The sequence below is a fragment of the Bos indicus genome, chromosome 9 (genome assembly GCF_029378745.1).
Source record: "Bos indicus isolate NIAB-ARS_2022 breed Sahiwal x Tharparkar chromosome 9, NIAB-ARS_B.indTharparkar_mat_pri_1.0, whole genome shotgun sequence".
NCBI lineage: Eukaryota > Metazoa > Chordata > Mammalia > Artiodactyla > Bovidae > Bos > Bos indicus.
Genome location: NC_091768.1, coordinates 45,418,178 through 45,444,193, shown reverse-complemented (window position 1 = coordinate 45,444,193; position 26,016 = coordinate 45,418,178). Strand labels below are relative to the sequence as shown.

Sequence of the window (26,016 nt, the reverse complement as noted above, 5' to 3'; positions counted from 1 at the left end):
GCTGACTTTATTTCTCTGGGCTCCAAAATCACTGCAGATGGTGACTGCAGCCATGAAAATAAAAGACGCTTACTCCTTGGAAGGAAAGTTATGACCAATCTAGACAGCATATTAAAAAGCAAAGACATTACTCTGCCAACAAAGGTCATCTAGCCAAGGCTATGGTTTTTTCAGTAGTCATGTATGGATGTGAGAGCTGGACTATAAAGAAAGCTGAGTGCCAAAGAATTGATGCTTTTGAACTGTGGTATTGGAGAAGACTCTTGAGAGTCCCCTGAACTGCAAGGAGATCCAACCAGTCCATCCTAAAGGAGATCACTCCTGGGTGTTCATTGGAAGGACTGATGTTGAAGCTGAAGCTCCAGTACTTTGGCCACTTAATGTGAAGAGCTGACTCATTTGAAAAGACCCTGATGCTGGGAAAGATTGAAGGCAGGAGGAGAAGGGGATGACAGAGGATGAGATGGTTGGATGGCATCACCGACTCAAAGGACATGGGTTTGGGTGGACCCCGGGAGTTGGTGATGGACAGGGAAGCCTCGGGTGCTGTGGTTCATGGAGTTGCAAAGAGTCGGACACGACTGAGCGACTGAACTGAACTGAATCATCATTTTGTAGCAGATGGCCTAGTGGATAGCAGGCACTCAAAAATATGTATTGGCCAGATGGATGGATGATGAAGAGAATCTCCAAAAAGTTACCTGCTGGAGACACACAGTCAATGGTGATGTCTGAATTTAAACCTGAGTCCAGCTAACTCCAGAGCCCACACTCTAACTCAGCATGTCTTAGAAGGGCCTCATCATATAAATGGATTAACAGAAATGACTAATAAAAGGAGAGCATTATGTCGAGCTGGAATTAAATGAATCTTAAAGACAGCATCTAAAGTAGTATCAAAGGTAAAAGAGAATAATAAGAAAATTAGCAAATGGTATACTGAGTAGGACTGTATAAGAAATACTTAACAGATAATAAATAAATCCAAGAAAGCAATCTTGGACCATGAATGTAAGGAATGTTTTAAGCAAATAGTACAGAGTATGATTCTGGTCTGAATGAAAGGTACAAAGGAAGACAGGAACAAAGGGCTGACGTAATGGATTTGACAATGTAGCTGATTTACAGAAGCAGCATCAAGCTGGGAGGAACAAAACCCAGTTGCACACAGAGGTGAGAGAAGATCATGATCTATTCTAAGACCATCAATGTGTTAAAAGTTGAAGTAAAAAGAAAGCTACAAAGGAAGAAAGTATCCAAACTAGAAATGGGCCAAATCTGTAAGCTAAGAAATAACACATTAACTATTTTTAAATAGCTGTTTAGTCCTAACTGGGGTGGCTAACCATATACAAATAAGTGGAGGTGCAGAAAAATATTATAAAGGCATTAACTTCATGGACTTAGTTATGAGCCACTAAAACCACAGAATTGGAAAGAACAAAGAACTGAACTCAGGGGGACAGTTCAGGGAGAAAACTTTATAAAGAATCATGAGGGTTGATTCTTTATAAAGTTGATTTTTCATAAAGAACACTGCCCAGTTGAACAGTAGCCATACTCAGTTTTGTAAATTAAAGCTTCCTAAACTACATTCTTGACACTTTTTTATGAACACTACACATATGACTAGTCTAAGCAATCATTTTATAAAATTCTAGACATATAACCCCAAATCCACTTAAGTCAGTCTCTATTTTAGTCTCTTTAGACAGATTAAAGTCTCCTCAGTTAATTGCCCTAGTCCTTTAAAACAAAACAAACAATAACTCAGCAAAATTTTAGAACATCTTAACACTGACAAAAGGCATCAACAAAATAAACTATTCCCAGAAAAGCCTAAAAAGAGACAAAGCTGACAGATATTGCTGCCTATTGATTTGTGTGTATTTTTAAACACTTACCTAAGCAATTTATGACCATTTGTTGTGGCAACTTCAGCAAGGCTTGTTAGAATCTTTAAATACTGGCTTTCACTTTGCTGAGACAAATGCTCCAGAACTTGCCGTAACTAAATTTTTTACAAATAAAAAAATATAATTACATAATAATCCAGTAAACTTTGTCAAGAAATGAAGTACTTATTAGTTTGGTAAGTATCCCAAAGCTCAATTAGCTGAATCAAGTCCTTTACAATTATCTGGCCTTGTATAAAATCAAAAGCTTATACAGAGATAAGATGACATAAAATTTTTATTCAAACTCACCCAGTGAAAAAGTATAAATAGATAGAACAGAAGTCACCAAGTATTTTTATGGAAATTAATGCCAAACCTCTAAAATGTAAAAAAAACTTAAACTCTATAATTTTTCAAAGAGTAGAGTATTAAAAATACAGAGTTCAGTAAACGTGATTACTAATCATAACATGATATTCCTTCTTAGGTTCTTTTCCTCTACCTATGGGAAATATTCTACTTATCTTAAGAAGAGATCAAAGGTGCAGAGGACAGAAGATGCACAGGGCCAAATATCAGCACAAAGTTTATTAATTACTATGCAATTCATACTCGCCCTATAAGCAGATAAGCCAATTCAAATTATTTAAATATTTACATAATAAAATTACTAAACACATTTGTAAAATGCCATATGCACCACATATGAACAAAGCTTGTTCGTTTACATGCTATTAGCACAATTATATTACCATGTTTTCTCGGAGATCTTCATTCTGTGTCATTTGAATAATTGTCTGGAAAAGCCTAGGGTGATACTGAATTAATACTTCACAGGTCTCTCCATATCCACCCTAAAAACAAGAGTTAAGATTATCTAAGTTTAAATACAAAATTCCTAAAGGAAAACCTGTTTCTTCTACATATAAGTTTGGTACCAAATATGTGAGTCTTCCACACCAAGCAACTGTCCAGTTCTCTGTGGACACTGACTGGGTGTCCCACCGTTTAATTCAGTTATGATGCTAACTGCCTTGGAGTTAGGGCATACTACACAGTAGGGAGTCAGTCCTGCAAGAGTGCCCCCAATTCAAAAGCCAATCACAAGTCCATATCACCCATTCTTTTGACTGACTATAAGTAAGGTGCTCCCAAGACCTACTCCTCAGGTTTAATAATTTGCAAGAACTGTTCATAGAACTCAGGGAAACACTTTACTTACATGTTTACTATAAAGGCTACAACTCAGGAACAGGCAAATAGAAGAGACGCATAGGGCAAAGTATGAAGGAAGGGGCACAGAGCTTCTGTGCTCTCTCTGGGTGACCCACCCTCTCAGCACTTTGATGTGTTCACCAATCTAGAAGCTCTCGGTCAACCACACTGTTTAGGGTTTTTATGAAAGTTCCATTACACAGACATGAATGATTAAATTATCAGTCACTAGTAACTAAACCCCAGAGAAGGCAATGGCAACCCACTCCAGTAGTCTTGCCTGGAAAATCCCATGGACGGAGGAGCCTGGTGGGCTGCAATCCATGGGGTTGCTAAGAGTCGGACACGACTGAGCGACTTCACTTTCACTTTTCACTTTCATGCATTGGAGAGGGAAATGGCAACCTACTCCAGTACTCTTGCCTGGAGAATCCCAGGGACAGAGGAGCCTAGTGGGCTGCTGTCTATGGGGTCGCACAGAGTCAGACACGACTGAAGCGACTTAGCAGCAGCAGCAGCAGTAACTAAACTCAGTCTCTAGCTCAACTCCCTCCCCAGGAATGGGAGACGAGGCTGCCTCTAACAACATGGATGGCTCATCTGTCAACCAGTCCCTTTCCTGAAGCTACCAAGGGTCTTTCAGTCACCTCATTAATACACAAAAAGACATTCTTATTACTCTGGAGATTCCAAGGGTCTTAGAACCTCTTGTGTTAGTAACTGGGATATAGGCAAATATATATTTCTTATACTATCACAGTTTCTTTTAAAGATCATATTCTCAACAGAATAAGAATCTTTGCACCCATCCTCTCACTTGAGGGGAAAAAAAAAAAAAACAATCTTACCTGTCTCAGTTTCTATTACAAAGTAAAGTGAAGTGAAAGTCGCTCAGTCGTGGCCGACTCTTTCTGACCCCATGGACTATACAATCCATGGAATTCTCCAGGCCAAAATACTGGAGTGGGTAGCCATTTTCTTCTCCAGGGGAACTCCCCAACCCAGGGGTCGAATTCAGGTCTCCCGCATTGCAGGCAGATTCTTTACCAGCCGAGCCACCAGGGAAGTCTAAGAATACTGGAATGGGTAGCCTACAGTAGGAATATACACTAACAACATACCTGTACACATAAATCCAGAGGGGTTACTCCGTTTTTATCTGACAGATACTTGGCACCTCGTAATAGAAGAATCTGTGCTGTGTCTCTCTGACCATGACTGTATAGAAACAGAACCAAGTTAACATATGATCTTTTTAATAAGACATAAAAATGTCTTTCACAATAAATTATGGACAGTTAGTATCAATCAACAGAGGATGGCAATTTTGACACACTGAGACGAAGATCTGAACTACAACCTCAACAGTTAGAAAAACTTACCAATGTTAAGTCATACTTTAATAATGTAGATAAGAAACTGACCTAGTGAATCTTAGAATTGAACTTGGGACATATTACTACAATAATGCATAACATTTTGAGATAAGTTGCTGCTACTTGGGCTTACGCTGTTTTTTTCTTTCAATCACTTTCTTCTCAATTCTAGCCTGACCTGCTTTCCACCACAAAGGTCCAAGTCTCCAGATTTCTTAGTCCAAAAGAATCTCAATACAAAAAACAAGTGTATATTTTATGACACTTCAATACTTGGTGAAAAAAAAAAAACAAAAGGAGGAGAAAAGACAAAAATCAAAATAAATAAATGGGGGGAGATTAATTAGCCAAAAATACTACCTAATTTCCAACCTTCATTTTATCAGTCCACTCAGTCTGGTTTCTGCTGACAGCTATTCAATCTGATCTACAATGAAAAATTCTTATCCACATGCCCTATTCACTCTATTTGCTCTTTCAAGTAGGTGTAGCAACCACTCTAAGCCAGAAAGAAGTTGTTTGGGGAGTTACAACCACTAGACTCTAGATTTCATTATTTTTTAATAAGATTTTTTAAACTTTTTTTTTATGTAATTTTTTGGCTGGGCTAGGTCTTAGTTGCTGCTTGGGCTTCTCTCTAGTTGTGGTGCATGGGCTTCTCATTGCAGTGGCTTCCCCTGTTGTGGAGCACAGGCCCTAGAGCACTCGGGCTTCAACAGTTTGCTGCACATGGGCTCAATAATTGCAGCCCCCTGGCTTTAGAGCACAGGCTCAGTAGCTGTGGCACACGGACTTAGTTGCTCCAAGGCATGCGGGATCTTCCTAGACCAGGGATCGAACCCATGTCTCCTGCACTGGCAGGCAGATTCTTTACCACTGACCCACCAGGGAAACCCCTGCAAGTGGAAGTGTTAGTCACTCAGTTGTGTCTGACTCTTTGTGACGCCATGGATCATAGCCTACCAGGCTCCTCTGTCCATGGAATTCTCCAGGCAAACATAGCGGAGTGGGTAGCTATTCCCTTCTCCAGGGGATCTTCCCAATCCAGGGATCCATGCTTCCTGCACTGGCAGGTAGATTCTTTAACACTGAGCCACCAGCAAAGCCTCTAGGTTTCTTTATTTAAAGCTACTTTTACAAAATGCCCAAGGAAGTCATACAGTTTCAAAGAGTATCTGATCAAAGAATTTTATTTTGTGGATGAGAAAACTACTACTCAAGCACAAGTGAAACTCGAACTCATATCTCTGGTTTTCTATACCGATACTCTTCCCACAGTACCGTTATCTAAAAAGGTATGTTATTTCACAGAGATAAAGACTATACAGATTATTAGAAACTTAAATAGATAAAAACAACCTACTCATTCTTTTCCACAAAATGACACTGCATAAAGTGTAACTGAAATTAATTTCAAAAATAGCATCCTAGTATTAACCTGGTGGCAGATATTAGGTTTATCACTCTCTTGAAACTTTATAATACTGATTACCTTCCTTAAAACAAATATCAACAGATGAAAAATAACTTAAGAACAGTATCTAATTTACTCTAAAAAAGCAGAAAATCAAGAAACCAAGTAAATCAACAATCCCTCCAAAAGCAACAGAAACTAATTTTACTAGTCTACATTAAGAAAAGTCTTCATCAAGCATCATTTCAGGTGGAAGTGCTGGCCAACACATTATGTATTACATAGTTAACAGTAATTATTTTACAAATAACACTGTCCTATTCTGTGTAATACCTAAAAATAAGGACTATGAGAAAAGAAACTAACTGGAGCTTACTTAACTTAAGGAAACAATGATTTTCTTAAGAGTCAGACAGGAATGAAGTCACTTAGCACTAGTACCAATACTAAGGTTATGAAAACCCCAGATTTACAAAGCTGTTCTGTTCGACTTTAGTGACATTTTTTTTACAATTATTCACTACCTGGGTCAGATGACCAATCTTCCCAACTAAACTGTAAAATTCTTGACAATAATTTGTTCCATAGCACCAAGCAGGGCAATTGGCTTATAACATGTACTCAATGTATCTGTTGAGTTATATGACGGGCTCTCATTTTAGATTACCATTCATTTGACAAGTGAGCATTAAATAAGGTACTGAGCTACCAAAAATAACAACAAAAAACCTTGAATAATAATTTATTTAGGATTAATTTCTTACCACATATAGCAACAAAAATAATTAATATCAAGGAAAAAAATCACTATGACATTCTTATGAAGCTGGAGTAATTTCCAAAACTACATTAAAATCTCATCTGTAACCAGGTGGCATTTCATTTCAAAAGTAAGTTAAAAGAAACAATTGCTATAATACATAAAATCTGCATAACCTCATTAGGGTCACAAGTGACTCATGTGAAAAATTGCAAAGAAGATTATCCTGTTACAGACTTCTCAAAATGCTGCATGAAAGATTTTTCAGTTCAAATAACTACATACATGTGCTCAATAACTATTCTTTACAATTCAACTTATTTTTTTTATACTGATTGAGATAACTCCCTTCAAGGAAGTGCCAATGTATTTTATGGAAACTAGGAAGTTGGCAGAAGAAGGCAATGGCAACCCACTCCAGTACTATTGCCTGGAAAATCCCATGGACGGAGGAGCCTGGTAGGCTGCAGTCCATGAGGTCGCTAAAAGTCGGGCACGACTGAGCGACTTTACTTTCACTTTTCACTTGCATGCATTGGAGAAGGAAATGGCAACCCACTCCAGTGTTCTTGCCTGGAGAACCCCAGGGACGGGGGAGCCTGGTGGGCTGCCATCTATGGGGTTGCACAGAGTCGGACACGACTGAAGTGACTTAGTAGCAGCAGCAGGAAGTTGGCAAAGATTTAACTAATAAGAAACCTGTAGTATTTCTAAAGCACTTAGAATTGATTTCTCAAGAACTTTCAGGTCTCTAACTTTAGGCTCTTGCAGTGATACAATTTGAAAACTTGGCTAATGTGCATATAGTATACATATCACAACATTTTTTGGAACTGCTGATGAAATAAAGAGGCTGTATTTTCTATATTTTCTAATAATGGTTCTTTCCTATTCTAAAAGTTTGCAATTTTGAGTCTATGGACTGTTTTACGTAGCTACTTTGTAGTGGACTTCCTAACTGAAAGGAGTTGCCTGGTAGTAGCTGTAAACCAGGTTCAGAATCTTACCTCTCTCACTTTTATTACAGACCTCCAAAATGCCATAAAAATCTCTCTAATTTACTGAATTTATATAACCCCAGCTAAACCTTGCTTTCCTTAACAGAATAAAAGTTATCTGCAGTTACAGAAACTATTTGAAAATCACTACACATCCAAACCTTTATTAAAAGAACCAAGTTAAGGGAATGGGAAGTATTATGACTGAATGCAAAACCAACCTAATCATTTAAGGATCTGAAGCATTTTCAGATACCATATAAAAGTCTTGAAAACAAAGGCACCTGAAGATTTGGGCAGAAGGAGAAAATCAGTGTGTGCTTATAGTCCACATGAAAAAAATCTAGTGAATTATCCTAATTCTCATACAAAATACCTAGAGAAGAAAAGCAGCCAGGAGATACTTCCTGTCATAGTTTTAGTTCAAAAGCAATCTGAAATGACTCACTCACAGTAGTATTATTTTATTAAATAGTGTTCAGAATTAGAATAGAATACAAAGGAAGAAAGAAAAGGCTTGCCTGTACTATGGGATAAGAGTCAAATTTGTTAGAAAAACCTGCAGAGCAATGAAACTGAATGAGGACAAAACAACTCTGTGCTCACTAAGTGTGGAAAAGCATGCTAGGGGTTAATGAGCATCTACCAACTACTAAGTGTAAAATCCTCTGCAGGATGCTTTAAATAAGCCATCTCATTTAATTAGCACTATGGTTCCACAAGGTATGTATCAGTATTGCCATTTCACAAGGAAACAAAGCTTCAGAGGTCAAGAAGTTACACAGTTTGGGGGCTGTGATTTGAACCCCACCTCCTATACAGTTCAATACCTTCTCAATTTAATTAAAAAAAAACACCTGTTTCAGCCGATCCTTGAATGAGACACGTTGTGATATACCTACTAACATCTCTCAACAATAAAAACTTACATTAAGTTCAGCTTTTTTATCTTAGAGCCCTGTAACTTGTCTACAAGATCAACTTGTTCTATTTCTCACTTTCCTTTCCCTTTTATGAGAAACAATACATTGGGAATAATTTATAATTTTTAATGTATACCTTTAGATATCATGAATACAATTAGAAGTCCGCCTACAAAATGAATCATCTTCCATGTTCCATATTTATCATCCTGCTACAAAAAGAATTTATTTTCTAGTTTCAATTTTAATTGCATTTGCTTAACCATCTTTGTTCAATGAGATATGTTTGCCTAGTTAAAACTTAATGACTGGTATATAATACTAGCAGAAAGCACATCTAAAAAGTTCTTTTACACATCCCTATGCTCAGACTAACTATACGAATATGACAGTTAAGTACAACACTAATATACCTATATTTTACCAGTACACATGGCATTGTTTTACATAAGATAGTTTTCAAAAACGTAATTACAGTGATTCACTCATTCAAAAACCTTTCCAAAGCATCTAAACACAAAGCACTGTACCACACAAGGAATATAAAGTGATGAATAAGACAAAATTCTTTCTTTCATTGGGCTTTCAGTCCAACAGGGGAGACACATTATAAACCAGTAAATAAACACTATAAAATACAAAGTGCGATGAAGGAAATGATCATGATGCTGTAATAGGAAATATGCAGAGAGGCCTACTTAGATTGGTCAGGAATTCCTTCCTAAAAATTAACAATGAAGCACATGGAGTCAGCCATATAGAAAGTCTATGGAAGAACATTTCAGGCAAAACAAAAAGCATGTAGAAAAAGCCTGCTGGAAAGAATCCACTGCATTTGAAGACTCAAAGAGAACCAATGTGGCTGAACCACAGTGAGCTAAGCAGGGTCAGACCACGAAGGTCTCGTGAAAGAAGGCATACATGCATGCTCAGTTGCTCAGTCATGTCCAACTCTTTGTGACCCCATGAAATGTACCCTGCCAGGCTCCTCCATTCATGGGATTTTTCAGGCAAGAGTACTAGAGTGGGTTGCCAATTTCTCCTCCAGGAAAGAAGGCAGGGTTTGGATTTTAATGGAAATTCAATAAAGAGGCACTGAAAGTTTAAATACAAGGTTTAAACAAAGAGATAACAGCCAAATCATTTTTTAGAAGGTCACCATGGCTTCTGAGGAAAGAACAGAAGGTAGGGAAACAACAGAGGAATCAGGAAGACCAGTTAACAGGCTATTGCAGTATTCTAAACAAGAGGTTACAACTTTAACTAAAGTGGTTTAGCAAGGTAGAGAGAAGTGATGAGATTCAGAATGTATTCTCAAAGTGGAAATTACTTACTAATATACTCCAAGTTGAGGGTCAGAGAGAGAGATAAAGAGAAATAAAAAATAATGACTAGTTTCTGGCTTACACAACTGAGAAGATACGGGTTCCAATGACTGAGATGAGAAAAACTGGAGAAAAGGCTTGAAAAGGAAATCAGAAGCAATATTTTGGATATGTCAACAGTTGAGATTCTCTGAGACTTCCAAGGAATGATGTAAATCAAGAACTGGACATTCAAATCTGAAGTTTCAAAGAAAGGTCTGATCTAGAGATAAGCCCTCAAGATAGGATATGATTTCAGGAAATCAATTATACTATTCATAAATTCAGGACACAAAAAAGGAACGGGTGTTCTAGCCAAGCAATCGAATTTTAAGTATAACATGAGAAAAAACCTGGATTCAGGGAAGATCTAGAGGTCTAGAGATTCAGAAGTCTTTGTGTTCTAATTGAAGGCTTAATGATTTGAATTAGTCAGATCAAAGCAACATTAGAGACCCTATAAGAGAAGTTAAACAAGGAGAAAAGCAGATGTTTCAGCTAAAACAAATCTCCAGGGAATTCCTGGGGGGTCCAGTGGTTAGGACTCAGCTCTTTTACCGCCAGGTCTCAGGTTCAATCCCTGGTCAAGGAAATAAGATCCTGCAAGCAACATAGAGCAACGAAAAAAATTTTTTAAACCTCCGGTAAAATGACATGAAAAAGAAAAGAGCTTTCTGGAGAGCATTATAGCTAAAATAGGGAGCCTAAATAAATACTACAATTCTTATAATCTAAACCAAAAAGAAAAATCAAGTGTACTGTGAACTGCTCCTAACTGCAACTAATTGAACATATTGTATGGGGTTGGGGGGGAGGTATGTGTATAATTATTACGCTGTCAGCTCCTTAAGGACTGGGCTTTATTTATTACTGTATCACTAATGCCTCTAATACTACATGGCACACAGTGAGTGCTAAATAAATGTTTGCTTATTACATGAATGAATCAATGAATAAAAAGTATGCTTAAAGAAAATGAACTAAAACAAAAGTGTAAAAACAACTTAATGCATAACTTAATATTTAATAAGAATGATTAAAGAATTTTTTTTTAAGTTACAAATCCAGAGAAAGCAAAGACACGGCTCTGAACTAAGACATACTTTAATAGCTTATCCTATTGAAACTAAGTTGGTACTTGAAAAAGAATGATGGAAATTACTGGATTATTGATATACCTTTCTTATTACTTACCAAGTAATTAGCCTAAAATTTAAGTAATCAAGTAAATCAAAAGCTTCCACTTACAACATATGAAAACACTGGCAGTATAAAACACTTTTCATCATGCAGTTACATAAAAGAAACATAATGCTATATATGTCATCTTAAAAGGGAGCACAGTATTTCCGGGAAAACAAAGAGTTTTAGAAAATATAAAAGTATGTTTGTGTTTGGAAATACAGCAGATGCAACTTTCTTTAATGAGAGCATCAAGCAATATAAAATATCATACCTGCAAGCAAAGTACAGTGGAGTGGCTCCTGATACATTTGGTCTGTTAATATCAGCACCACTGTCCAGCAAGCATTGCACTGTCTGGGAAGAAAAGAAACAAAACTAAAGCCAGAGAAGTCAAACAAAGACAATTACGACAATTTTAATCCATTTAATAAGGAAAGTTCTTACCACAACCCGAAGCTTTAAAGAAGAGTAGCAACATGACAATTATGGTGGTTGAATAAATTACACTTTTTGGTAAGCTCCAAGCCTCGGGCACTGCACAGTATTTGTGGAATTATCAATGTAATGTAAATTGTGTTAATCTGGGAAGGTTCCAGAAAATCACTGACACATGAAGTAGGTACCAAAGACTTGAAATGTGGCCAGTACAACTGAGGAATGGAATTTTAAATTTTATTTTATTATAATTAAGTTTAAATAGCCACATACGGCTAGTAAACTGGACAGTGCTGCTCTAGATATCTGAATTTTTTGCCTCTGAAAATAAATAGTAGATAGCAGAGCTCTAACCTTCTCAAAATTCAAAGAGCATAATAATTAAAATACAAAATACTAAAAAGCTAAGAAGTCCTTTACTGTTCACAGGAGCCAATGCCAACTCAGTTTCTCTGATAGTCATTCACATACAATCTTGTCCCCTAAGCTCCACTTCTGCAATCATCTGAGGTGTACTAGGGTACACGTTATCACATGTCTTAGGATAAACAAACATGAATGGACAGATAACATTTAAGACAGAACTGAAGCAGGCCTCTAACCTGAAAAACAAACAGAAAAAGGAATAAAAATAAAGAAATAAAGGGAACCAAAGATAATAGCAAAAAAAATTTAAAAAGTAACTAATACTCTTAAGACAGACTAGATACTATCCATGGGACATAAACAAGATTCTGGGGGGAAAATATTCAGAGAATAAGACGTTAAAAATTTGATGGAAGAGTAAAAATTCAATGTATATATGCATGCGAAGCCACTTCAGTCCTGTCTGACTCTGAGACCCCACGCACTCACTATAAATAGCCCACCAGGCTCCTCTGTCCATGGGGTTCTCTAGGCACGAATACTGAAGTGGGTTGCCATTTCCTTCTCCAGGGGATCTTCCCAAGCCAGAGACAGAACTTGGGTCTCCTGTGTCTCCTGCAGTGGCATGTGGGTTCTGTACCACTAGCACCACCTGAGAAGCTCAAAAATTCAATAGAAGTTTAGAAATACAGTGTTGAAAAATCCTACAAGAATCAAAAAGACAAAGAAAACAGGAAAACTAGTAGAAAAACATATTAAGAAAACTAGCCAATCAATCCAAGGAGGCATGTTATAGAAACTGAGAAGAAGGGAAATAAAGGAGACAAGAGACCAAAAGGAAGTAATTAAGAAATAATACCAAAAAAATCTCCAAGAACAGAAGAACATAAGTTACTAGATTGAAAAGGCTCACCAGTACACAGCTTAATACATTAAAAGACCTACAACAAGGCATATCAAAGTAAAATTTAATAATACTGAGGATAATAAGATTCCAGAGATAAAAAGAATTCAGATTGCCATTAAACTTTTCAAGAGCAACATGGAAACGTAAACGATGAAACATCCCCAAAAGTGTTAAGTGAATGACTTTCAATGTAAAATTCCACAGCCAGCCACGCTATCATTCAAATATAAGCTTTTAAATAAAAAACATGCTTAGCTATGTAAGATATCAAAAAATTTAACTTCAACACATCTGTTCTCAAGAAGCTACTGAAGGATACTCTCCTCCAAAACAAGGGAATACAATATATCAGAATAGAAGATGCGGAATCAAGAATATCAAACATAGATGAGATTAAGAAATACTCAGGTTTAGAGAAAAACAATGGACATTATCTAATGATATTGTCTTCGAAGAAACCATGAGAAAGATTTTGTGGGAGCATATAGGAAGAATTACTGATTTACATCTATTGGATCATAGAAAAAGCAAGGAAAATTCCAAAAAAACATCTGAAAGATGATGTTGTGAAAGTGCTGCACTCAATATGCCAGCAAATTTGGAAAACTCAGCAGTGGCCACAGGACTGGAAAAGGTCAGTTTGCATTACAATCCCAAAGAAAGGCAATGCCAAAAATGCTCAACCTACCGCACAATTGCACTCATCTCACACGCTACTAAAGTAATGCTTAAAATTCTCCAAGCCAGGCTTCAGCAATACGTGAACCGTGAACTTCCAGATGTTCAAGCTGGTTTTAGAAAAGGCAACGCATATATATGGAATTTAGAAAGATGGTAACAATAACCCGGTGTATGAGACAGCAAAAGAGACACTGATGTATAGAACAGTCTTATGGACTCTGTGGGAGAGGGAGAGGGTGGGAAGATTTGGGAGAATGACATTGAAACATGTAAAATATCATGTAAGAAACGAGTTGCCAGTCCAGGTTCGATGCACGGTACTGGATGCTTGGGGCTAGTGCACTGGGATGACCCAGAGGGATGGTATGGGGAGGGAGGAGGGAGGAGGGTTCAGGATGGGGAACACATGTATACCTGTGGTGGATTCATTTTGATATTTGGCAAAACTAATACAATTATGTAAAGTTTAAAAATAAAATAAAATTTAAAAAGCAAAAAAAAAAAGAAAAGAAAAGGCAGAGGAACCAGAGATCAAATTGCCAACATCTGCTGGATCATGGAGAAAGCAAGAGAGTTCCAGAAAAATATCTATCTCTGCTTTATTGACTATGCCAAAGCCTTTGACTGTGTGGATCACAATAAACTGTGGAAAATTCTGAAAGAGATGGGAATACCAGACCACCTGACCTGCCTCTTGAGAAACCTATATGCAGGTCAGGAAGCAACAGTTAGAACTGGACATGGAACAACAGACTGGTTCCAAATAGGAAAAGGAGTATGTCAAGGCTGTATATTGTCACTTATTTAACTTCTACGCAGAGTACATCATGAGAAATGCTGGGCTGGAAGAAGCACAAGCTGGAATCAAGACTGCCGGGAGAAATATCAATCACCTCAGATATGCAGATGACACCACCCTTATGGCAGAAAGTGAAGAGGAACTCAAAAGCTTCTTGAGGAAAGTGAAAGAGTTGGCTTAAAGCTCAACATTCAGAAAATGAAGATCATGGCATCCGGTCCCATCACTTCATGGGAAATAGATGGGGAAACAGTTGAAACAGTGTCAGATTTTATTGTTGGGCGCAAAATCACTGCAGATGGTGACTGGAGCCATGAAATCAGAAGACACTTACTCCTTGGAAGAAAAGTTATGACCAACCTAGACAGCATATTAAAAAGCAGAGACATTACTTTGCCAATAAAGGTCTGTCTAGTCAAGGCTATGGTTTTTCCTGTGGTCATGTATGGATGTGAGAGTTGGACTGTGAAGAAAGCTGAGCGCCGAAGAATTGATGCTTTTGAACTGTGGTGTTGGAGAAGACTCTTGAGAGTCCCTTGGACTGCAAGGAGATCCAACCAGTCCATTCTAAAGGAGATCAGCCCTGGGATTTCTTTGGAAGGAATGATACTAAAGCTGAAACTCCAGTACTTTGGCCACCTCATGCGAAGAATAGACTCACTGGAAAAGACTGATGCTGGGAGGGATTGGAAGGAGGAGGAGAAGGGGACGACAGAGGATGAGATGGCTGGATGGCATCACTGACTCGATGGACGTGAGTTTGAGTGAACTCCGGGTGTTGGTGATGGACACGGAGGCCCGGCGTGCTACAATTCATGGGGTTGCAAAGAGTCGGACACGACTGAGCAACTGAACTGAACTGAATTGCTTCATTGACTACTCTAAAGCCTTTGACTGTGTGGATCACAATGAACTGTGGAAAATTATTAAAGAGACAGGAATAACCAGGCCACCTTACCTGTCTCCTGAGAAACCTGTGTGCAGGTCAAGAAGCAACAGTTAGAACCGGACATAGAACAATGGACTGGCTCAAAACTGGGAAAGGAGTACATCAAGGCTGTACATTGCTACTTTGCTTATTTAATGTATATGCACAGTACATCATGTGAAATGCTGGGCTTGATGAATCACAGGCTAGAATCAAAATTGCAGGGGAAAATATTAACAACCTCATATATGCATTGATACCACTCTAATGGAAGAAAGGGAAGAGGAATTAAAGATAAAAACACTGGCTTAAAACTCAACATTCAGAAAACTAAGATCATGACATCCGTTCCCATCACTTCACGTCAAATAGATGGGGAAAAAGTAGAAACAATGGCAGACTATTTTCTTGGGCTCCAAAACCACTGCAAACAGTGACCACAGCCACAAAATTAAAAGACGTTTGCTCCTTGGAAGAAGAGCTATAACAAACCTAGACAGTGTATTAAATAGCAGAGACATCACTTTGCCAACAAAGGTCCATATAATCAAAGCAATGGATTTTCCAGTAGTCACACAGAGATGCTAGAACTGAACCATACAGAAGGCTGAGCACTGAAGAATCAATGCTTTTGAACTGTGGTGCTGGAGAAGAGTCCCCTGGACAGTAAGATCAAATCAGTCAATTCTAAAGGAAATCAATCCTGAATATTCATTGGGAGGACTAATGCTAAAGCTCCAATACTTTGACCACCTGATGCAAAGAGCCAACTCACTGGAAAACACTGATGCTGAGAAAGATTGAAAGCAGGAGGAGAAGGGGGCAACATAGGATGAGATGGTTAGATGGTATCACCGACTCAACGGACACGAGTTTGAGCAAACTCCAGGAGATGGTGAAAGACAAAGAAGCCTGGCATGCTGCAGTCCACAAGGTAGCAAAGAGTTGGACATGACTTAGTGACTAAACAACAACTGATTCACACACCAGAAACAAAAACAAAAATGAGCAAAGTTAATAGTTATCCTAGAGAAAATGTTATTGTATTATACTACTTGACTCAGCAGTAAACAATATTTACTGAACTATATACAACAAAGGAGATCAGCCCTGGGTGTTCATTGGAAGGACTGATGTTGAAGCTGAAACTCCAATACTTTGGCCACCTGATGCGAAGAGCTGACTCATTTGAAAAGACTCTGATGCTGGGAAAGATGGGGATGACAGAGGATGAGATGGTCGGATGGCATCACCGACTTAATGGACATGGGTTTGGGTGGACTCCAGGAGTTGGTGATGGACAGGGAGGCCTGGTGTGCTGCAGTTCATGGGATCGCGAAGAGTCAGACACAACTGAGCGACTGAACTGAATACTGTCTCACAAAAATGTGATATAATTAATTTTAGAAATGGGAAGATACTGCATGGGAAGAGGATTTAAATTAGTTAAATCCTCACTCACTATAACAAGAAATGATTCAGTGATATCTAAAAGTCATAAATTAAGAAAGAACAATAGAAGAATATTATGTGGAAATAGATACAAGAAGAGAAGCTAAAAGAATCGAAAATTGTTGCCTAATGATCATGAATTGAGAAAGAAGGGTATTTAAGGGAGTATAATTTTGTATTACAAAGATTTTGATAAAAAATATTTTAAGAGATAAGTTATTCATATATTATTGCTATTTGAATTTACTTCTATTTCAGGAGGAATTCAAAAATCTACATAATAGCAACATTATTATATTAAACTTTATCATCAGCTATACAATTGTGAAACTCAGGAGGAGTGGTCAAGAACAACTCCCAAATATAAGAAAATAAGCACTTAGGTTATTATTTTATAAGGCAAGGCCCACTTGAACCTTTTGATCATGGTTATTGCCTTTTTGACCTCTGACCTAGCTGTGTTTGTGTGATCCAAATCCGAAGTGAGACGGATAGCAGCAATAATGTTCACTGACTGTTACAGAAAGTACATAGACAATAAGCCATCTCTCAAAAGGCACAGAAGAGATGAAGTCAATTACATCAAAAACACATATTAATATTTATTCAATTGAGATACAGCAACCAGAGAGGAGTTGAATTAAGTAATTAACAAAACATATTATGCATTCATAAAAATTATATAACAACTAAAAGTATATAATGATATAATAATACAAATAACCTTAGCATGTGCTTGGACACTGTGCTAATAAGCATTTATCATTTCATTTATTGCAACCTATGGGGAAGTTGATATTCTTCTCTCCAGTTTTACAAGTAGGAAACTCAGTCTCAAAGGGGTCAAGTAATATGCACCCCAATACACAAATAAACAGGGGAGCAGGGATTAAAACCTAAGTCCATGGTCATAACCACCAGACAATTTACCAAAAAAACAGAAATTCTAATTTTTCTAAATTCAGAATAGTAAATAGAATTATGGTTAATCTGGAATATCTTCTTAAATTACATTAATTGTAGATGATCTAATAGTTCCCTATAAATACCTACTTAAGAGTCAAGCTCAAGGACCAACATAAGTTATTTGTGTTTAGCTTTTAAATAATGCCATTTCTAAATCCACATAGTTTTCACATTATTTCTGCATTTTTAAAATTTATACTGCAGAGTTCACAGCAAAATAAACCAGCCATTAAACTAACATATTCCTCTACAAAGTAGTAAAACTTCAGGCAAATCATAGCAAGAAAGTAAGATGCACAAGATGAACTGTAATACATTTCTATCATATCCTTGTACATAGTAAATATTCTACAAATACATTAAAAATTCTGTTCTTAGGAAAACACTTGATTAAGAAAGAAGAAAAAGCTCATCCAGCATTTTCTTTTATATTCATAAATCTTTCTGCTTTTGTAACAAAATTATCCCAATTAAGAGCCTCAAAATATACAACCATTAAAAGAAACAAATATTTTCTAAAAGCTTCAATAGATCCCATGCAGATGAAATGTTGCCTGAAGACAAACAAGGAGAAAAACCCACTTCCCTCAAAGTAAGAATAAAAAATACATAAAGGGATTTGAAGGTAAAGGAAAAAAAATTGCCTTGCAGCACTGAAATGAGTGAAAAGTCATCAATGTTCGTGATTTAAAAAAAAAAGTTCGCAGATTTCTTTTTGTAAAAGCTCTGTAACAGGAGAAAGGATACTGCAGAGTTCAATTATTGATTAAATTACATAATAAAAGGAGCAAGAAAGTCACATAACTTAAAAGTTTGGTTGTTTTAAAATTTCCAGTCTATGTTAAACTACCTATATGTATAATAACTCTGAAACAAGGAAAATTCAGTTGGAGGAAACTCTTGAGTATTTATTAAATTAAAAATATAAAAGGTCTTGAACAAACAATACTACCTAAGGATTTTAAATTATATAGAAGCACAAGGCAAAACATAATTGAAGAGAATTCTGGATTCAGCTACTAAAATCCCCAAGAAGTTTTCAGTAACAGACAAACAAATCAGATACAATCCTTTATAAGAATGAGCACTATCAACATACACTTCTCTTAAAGTTACAAAAGAAAAAAAAATACAAACATTCAGAAATGGAAAGAAAATGGCAGAAGAATACTGGTTGGAAAGATTTTGCATTTGAATAGTCCATTCTCCCTTATATCAAAAATTTCAAAGTTTGTATGTGCTAGTAGGGGGGGACCACTTTAGATGCAAGAGTCCCAGCACTGAACAAAAATGGACGAACACCTGCCTTCATAAAGTTTACATTCTCATGGAAAAGGAAAACAAAGGGATATAAGAAATAAAATATGTAGTGTGCTAGACCATGATTTAGTGCTATCAGAAAAACTGATAGGATTCTCTATGGCAGATCTGGATTCAATTTGTTTTAGCAAATTTCTCACCCCTAAGCCCCTACATACAAATACTTCTGTGAAAACTGCACTGCATGTGTTTAAAAGACTATAAGCCGTGAAGTCCAAAAAAAAAAAAAAAACATTGTAATTTACAATTGTCATAAGTCCTGTTTTCAAAATTTCATGGCTTCTCACTTACTTGCAAAAATTAAGTTTAGCAGCTTACAATTTAGTAAAGGTAAACATGTAAAGGTATAGTAACATAAATATGTGACTGATAGCTGATTACCTATATCTTTCAAGTTAACATAACAATTTTAAGAACTACACTGAACTGAAATTATTTTATGTATCTAATATAGGTCAGGAAAACATGCTTTTTAATAATTCAGAACTTCAAATTCCCTGTCCGGCCCTCTTCCCTTTAAAACAACAACAACATCACACTATTCTCCTATTCCTAGGTAATCTACAATGGGAGTCTTCCTCCTTACAGAGTAAGAAACTGCTGGGAAGGAATCCTGAAAGAAAAGCATTGAAAGGGGATTTGCATATGGCCTTCAAGAAATCCATAAAAAGAAACTACACTTTCAACAGACTTCATGACCTTTCAAGTGATAAAACAACATCCTGAGTGGAAAACTAATGTGCAAACCTAATGTTTGGGTCAATCTCAAAAGTCATTTAATTGAAGGCAGCGACTAACCAAGACCACCTGTGCCCAATAAGCTGATAAATTACAAAGCAAGAAATCCAAGGCAGCTCTACTTTATCAATGTCAACTGTCTGAACAACAATGATCAAAGTAAAAAGGAACAGTTATTCTACATTAAACCATAAGTAAAAATCTGAGTTGCTGTATTATCATTACTAAAGAAATGATAATCAAAAAACAAAAAAAGCATCTTTCATCTCTTATTAAAAGTAATTCTGATGACAGGACAGCAAAGCACAAACAACTTATATACTAAATGAAACGGCCAACTCACTAATCTGTGACTGGTTTACACAGGTCTTCTCTAGAAACCTGTCCACCTAAGCCTATTGAGACTGAATCCATATGTAATATCAAGCAAAAATCAATATTATCCAGTTGTGTTAGAAAAAAACCACAGTAACAGAACTTTCTTTTATATGCTCACATTTCTCAGAAGTGATGAAAGGAAAATTCTAACATCAGAATAAATAAAATTACTCTGAACCTAAAACACACTCTGAAATGTTAAGTACATCTACCATTGTGCCTCAAGGCTGAATTAAGGTAATGTTTTTGCAAAAGCTTTCAATTAAGTTTGCATGGCTGTCCTATAATTCTCTGGATGAAAAGCTTGGAAGCTGGCTAAAAATTTCAAGAGAGCTGACTGAACATAAGTGAACTGTTCCTTAACAAGCCTACAGTTTTAGGGGAATAAAATGCAGTCAGTTCTATCAAAGATCATCTACTCTAAGAATAGTTCAACTATCATTTCATATTGCTTGTGAACCTTCATATCACTGTATAAATTTAGCACTATAAAGTTTATTCTGATAAAAATAAAATTTCTTTTTTAAGTGAACTGAAATTAGTCCAAAAACTAATACTGCTATATACTCTGACTTACATAAAATTGAGACTGAACCAACTGACAGTTCTCCAGAGTTTCTAAATCCAAGTTATTCAACAAAAACAGTAATCAACCATTTGTGGCAATTAAACGCATCAATAAATCTTAAAGACCTAAAGACAATGAAAAAAGTTATCAAAAAGTAAGTTCAACTCATTGTCAAAAAAATTGGAGTCAATTATACATATATCTTGCCCATGGACAGAGGAGCCTGGCGGACTACAGTCCATGGGGTCACAGAGTCAGACACGATTCAGCAACTACACCTTCACAACAATATAAGTTTTTTTTACTATACTTCTAAAAATGAGATTAAAAATCAAACAACACACTGGGCCTAGCTTACTGCACAAGAGTAAATGAATTCAAGAGTTCAGGTAGTGATCCTTGTACTGTTTTTACAGATTCATATCATCGATATTAATAATGGCAATAATAGTACCAATAGTATCATTACTCTTATGTGTCTTCCAAAGTGCTCACAACACTTTCTTTAATTATGTAATCAGTAGACAGAATATACCTTAGGAGATAGATAAGGATAGACGAAGAAAAAAGTTGCCAGACTATATAGTAAGCCAGATGAATAATCAAATTCTCAAACAATTTTCTATTTGAAATCAATATCCACAGACAATACAATAATTCTGGTATTGTATAGCTCCCCTTCATGGATCACAGCCTGTCTTGATGAAGGGGCTGGTGTAACTTAATAAAGTGAAGAACTATGCCATGCAGAGCCACCAAACAGATGGGTCATAGTGAAGAGTTCTAAGAAAATGTGGTCCACTGGAGCAGGGAATGGCAAACCATTCCAGTATTCTAGCCTCAAGAACCACATGAACAGTATGAAAAGGCAAAAAGATATGACACCAGAAGATGAGTTACCCAGGTCAAGAGGTGTCTAATATGCTACTAGGGAAAAGTAGACGGCAATTACTAATAGCTCCAGAAAGAAAGAAGTAGTTGGGCCAAGGTGGAAATGATGCTCAGTTGTAGATGTGTTGAAAGTGAAGTCTCATACTGTAAAGAAGACTATTGCATAGGAACACAGAATGATAGGTTTATGAATCAAGGCAAAGAGCTGACACATTGGAAAAGACCCTGATGCTGGGAAAGATTGATGGCAGAAGGAGAAGGGGACACCAGAGGACGAGATGGTTGAAGACATCACTGACTCAATGAACATCAGTTTGACCAAACTCAGGGAGATAGTGAAGAACAGGGAAGCCTGGCATGCTGCAGTTCATGGGGTTGCAAAGAGTCAGACATGAATTAGCAACTGAATAAATTAGATGTGGTCAAGCAGGAGATGACAAGAGTGGACATCTACATCTTAGGAATCAGTGAACTAAAATGGACAGGAATGGACAAATTTAATTCAGATGACCATTATATCTACTACTGTGGGCAAGAATCCCTTAGAAGAAATGGAGCAGCCCTTATAGTCAACAAGAGAGTCCAAAATACAGTACTTGGGTGCAATCTAAAAAATGACAGAATGGTCTCCGTTCATTTCTAAGGCAAACAATTCAACATTACAGTAATTCAAGTCTATGCCTCAACCACTGATGCCAAAGAAGTTGAAATCGACTGGTTCTATTAAAATCTACAAGACCTTCTAGAACTAACACCACAAAAAGATGTGCTTTTCATCAGAGGGGATTGGAATGCAAAGGTAGGAAGTCAAGAGATACCTGGCAAGTTTAGTCTTAGAGTATAAAATGAAGCAAGGCAAATATTAAGAGAGTTTGGTCAAGAGAATACACTGGTCACAGGAACCACCCTTTTCCAACAACACAAGAGACAACTCTGCACATGGACATCACCAAATGGTCAGTATTAAAATCAGACTGAGGGGTACTCTTTCTGCCCCCTTCTGATGCCTATGTCAGAAGCTTTCTCTATCTCCTTTATACTTTAATAAAACTTTACTACACAAAAAAAAAAAAAAGGGGGGGGGAAAGAAAAAAAAAAAAATCAGACTGACTATATTCTTTGCAGCCAAAGATGGAGAAGCTCTATAAACTCAGTAAAAACAAGATCTGGAGCTGACTGTGGCTCAGATCATCAGCTCCTTATTGCAAAATTCAGGCTTAAATTGAAGACAGTAGGGAAAACCACTAGGCCATTCAGGTATAATCATCTCCCTTATGACTATACAGTGGAGATGACAAATAGATTCAAGGGATTACATCCGGTAGACAGAGTGCCTGAAGAACTATGGACAGAAGACTGGAACAATGTATAGGAGGCAGTAATCAAAATCATCCCAAAGAAAAAGAAATTTAAGGCAAAATGATTGTCTGAGGAGGCTTTACCAATAGCTGAGGAAAGAAGAGAAGTGAAAAGCTAGGAAGAAAGGGAACGGTATACCAAACTGAATGCAGAGTTCCAGAGTATAGCAAGGAGAGGTAAGAAGGCCTTCTTAAATGAACAATGCTGAGAAATAGAGGAAAACAATAGAATGGATAAGACTTGAGATCTCTTCAAGAAAATTGGGGAAAGGGAACATTTCATGCAAGAATGAAGAATGGGGAGGATAAAGGACAGAAACAGTAAGGACCTAACAGAAGCAGGAGAGATGAAGAGGTGGCAAGAATACACAGAAGAACTGTACAAAAAAAGGTCTTAATGATCTGGGTAACCACAATGCTGTGGTCACTCATCTAGAGGCAGACATCCTGGAGTGTAAAGACAAGTGGGCCTTAGGAAGCATTATTATAAACAAAGCTAATGGAGGTGATGGAATTCTAGACAAGCTATTTCAAATCCTAAAAGATGATGCTGTTAAAGTGCTGTACTCAGTGTGTCAGCAAATTTGGAAAACTCAGCAGTGGTCACAGGACTGGAAAATGTCAGTTTTCATTGCAATGCCAAAGAATGTTCAAACTACTGTACAATTGCATTTGTTTCACATGCTAGTAAGGTAATGTTCAAAATCTTTCAAGCTAGGCTTCAGCAGTATATGAACTGAGAACTTCCAGATGTACAGGCTGGATTTAGAAAAGGTAGAGGAACCAGAGATCAAATTGCCAACATCTGTTGGATCACAGAGAAAGCAAGGTAATTCCAGAAAAACATCTATTTCTGCTTCATTGACTACGCTAAAGCCTTTGACATTGTGGATCACACTGTGGAAAATTCTTAAAAAGATGGGACTATCAAACCACCCTACCTGTCTCCTGAGAAACCTGTATGCGGGTAAAGAAGCAACAGAACCAGACATGGAACAACAGACTGGTTCAAAATTGAGAAAGGCGTAAGACAAGGCTGTATACTATCACCCTGCTTATTTAACATCTATGCAGAGAGTACATCATTAGATATGTTGAGCTGAATGAATCACAGGCTGGAATCAAGATTGCAGGGAAAAATATGAACAGTCTCAGATATGCAGATGATACCATTCTAATGGCAGAAAGTAAAGAGGAACCAAAGAGCTTTTTGATGAGAGTGAAAGAGGAGAGCAAAAAAGCTGGCTTAAACTCAACATTCAGAAAACTAAGATCATGGCATCTGGTCCCATCACTTCATGGCAAACAGAAGGGGGAAAAGTGGAAGCAATGATAGATTTTCTTTTCTTGGGCTCCAAAATCACTGCAGATGTTGACTGCAGCCATGAAATTAAGACACTTGCTCCCTGGAAGAAAAACCATGACAAACCTTGACAGCATATTAAAAAGCAGAGATGTCACTTTGACAACAAAGGTCCATATAGTCAAAGCTATGGTTTTTCCAGTGGTCATGTATGGATGTGAGAGCTGGACCATAAAGAAGGCTGAGTGCCCAAGACTTGATGCTTTTGAATTGCAGTGCTGGAGAATATTGAGAGTCCCTTGGAATGCAAGGAGATGAAATCAGTCAGTCCTAAAGGAAATCAATCCCGAACATTCACTGGAAGGATTGATGCTGGAGCTGATATTCCAATACTTTGATCACCTGATGAGAAAAGCCAACTCATTGGAAAAGATCCTGATGCTGGGTAAGACTGAAGGCAAAAGGAAAAGAGGGTAGCAGAGGATGAGATGGTTAGATGGCATCACTGATTCAATGGACATGAATTTGAGCAAACTCCAGGAGATAGTGAAGAACTGGGAAGCCTGGCACAGTCCAGGGGGTCGCAAGAGTCAGAACTGAAGTAGTTTAAAATCATAATGCTATTGTCACAAGGACAAAAATGATCATACTGTAGTCTTCAACTGACCAAACCACTTCCTTCCAGCAAGAGGATGAAAACATCCTTATCTTGATTTACCTCTAACAAAACACATGTATCTATATGAAATCATGTCAAAAATTACTTGATTTCTTAATTATGACAAAATCAATCTTTCTTCCAAATCTTTTATCTGTAAAAAAAGTAATGTAAATCTACAATTTATGTGTCATCAAAGCAAGAATAAAGTATTCAATTATAAATTCTACAAAGCTTTAGAGCTCTTAGCCAGTTCAAAATCTTTTCATGCATTCTTGAGATTTTCCCTAAAATGAGATTAAAAGGTAAATTTCAGAGCATTTCTTTATCATATCATCCTCTTTAATTTGAAAAGAGCTGATATGCTTTTAAAAATATTTTTAATGGAGCTTCTTTCCCTCTCTAAAGTTTTACATTTTATTCTATAAAATATGTGTACATACTCAGTCCTGTCCGACTCGTTGCGACTCATGCACTGCAGTCCACCAGGCTCCTCTGTCCATGGAATTTTCCAGGCAGGAATACTGGAGTGGCTTGCCATTTGCTACTCCAGGGGATCTTACAAACCCAGGGATCCAACCCACATCTCCTGTGTCTCCTGCACTGGCAGGTGCATTCTCTACCACTGAGCCTCCTGGGAAGCCCCATAAAATATATAATCAATATATAGTATTGATTCTAAACTTAAAAATAGAATCTTAAAACCTATGTGGACTGGTACATGTCTACATGGACATAAGTTTTGAAGACCTTTTAATGAGTTTACGCAAAAGTTAACTACCTGGAGACAACACAAAGGCCATTTTCATTTGCTGATACCTGACAAAGCATTTTAGACTTTGTTCAACTTATGGTAAGATATACAGTTAAAAGCAAAATCAATAATCCCTACACCCTGTAGTAACTTACATCTCAGAGCCCTTAAATCAAATTCAACTTAAGATAAAAGAATAACCTCATCCACTAAGATTTGAACAGATCCCAGAAATACATTATGACAATTAACATAACTATCAACACAGATTTTTAGAGGTGGAATGCCGTCTGGAGGCTAGGAAATGGACTAATTTTTCAAGATTCCTTCTTGCCCTAATCGAAGGACTAAAAATATATACAATGAATTGGAAAATAGTGC

General features: G+C 37.0%; 1 protein-coding gene across 6 annotated transcripts in view; it reads right to left on the bottom strand.

Moving 5' to 3' along the window:
• Positions 1-26,016, bottom strand: part of HACE1 (HECT domain and ankyrin repeat containing E3 ubiquitin protein ligase 1) — a 118,350-nt gene that overhangs the window by 66,726 nt on the left and 25,608 nt on the right. For all 6 annotated transcript variants that reach the window (XM_070796026.1, XM_070796025.1, XM_070796029.1 and 3 more), the window contains 4 exons: positions 11,405-11,487; positions 4,235-4,331; positions 2,651-2,752; positions 1,905-2,011 (listed from right to left, as the gene is read on the bottom strand). In XM_070796026.1, coding sequence (XP_070652127.1) covers positions 1,905-2,011; positions 2,651-2,752; positions 4,235-4,331; positions 11,405-11,487 — 389 coding nt within the window. The remainder of the gene's footprint in view (positions 1-1,904; positions 2,012-2,650; positions 2,753-4,234; positions 4,332-11,404; positions 11,488-26,016) is intronic.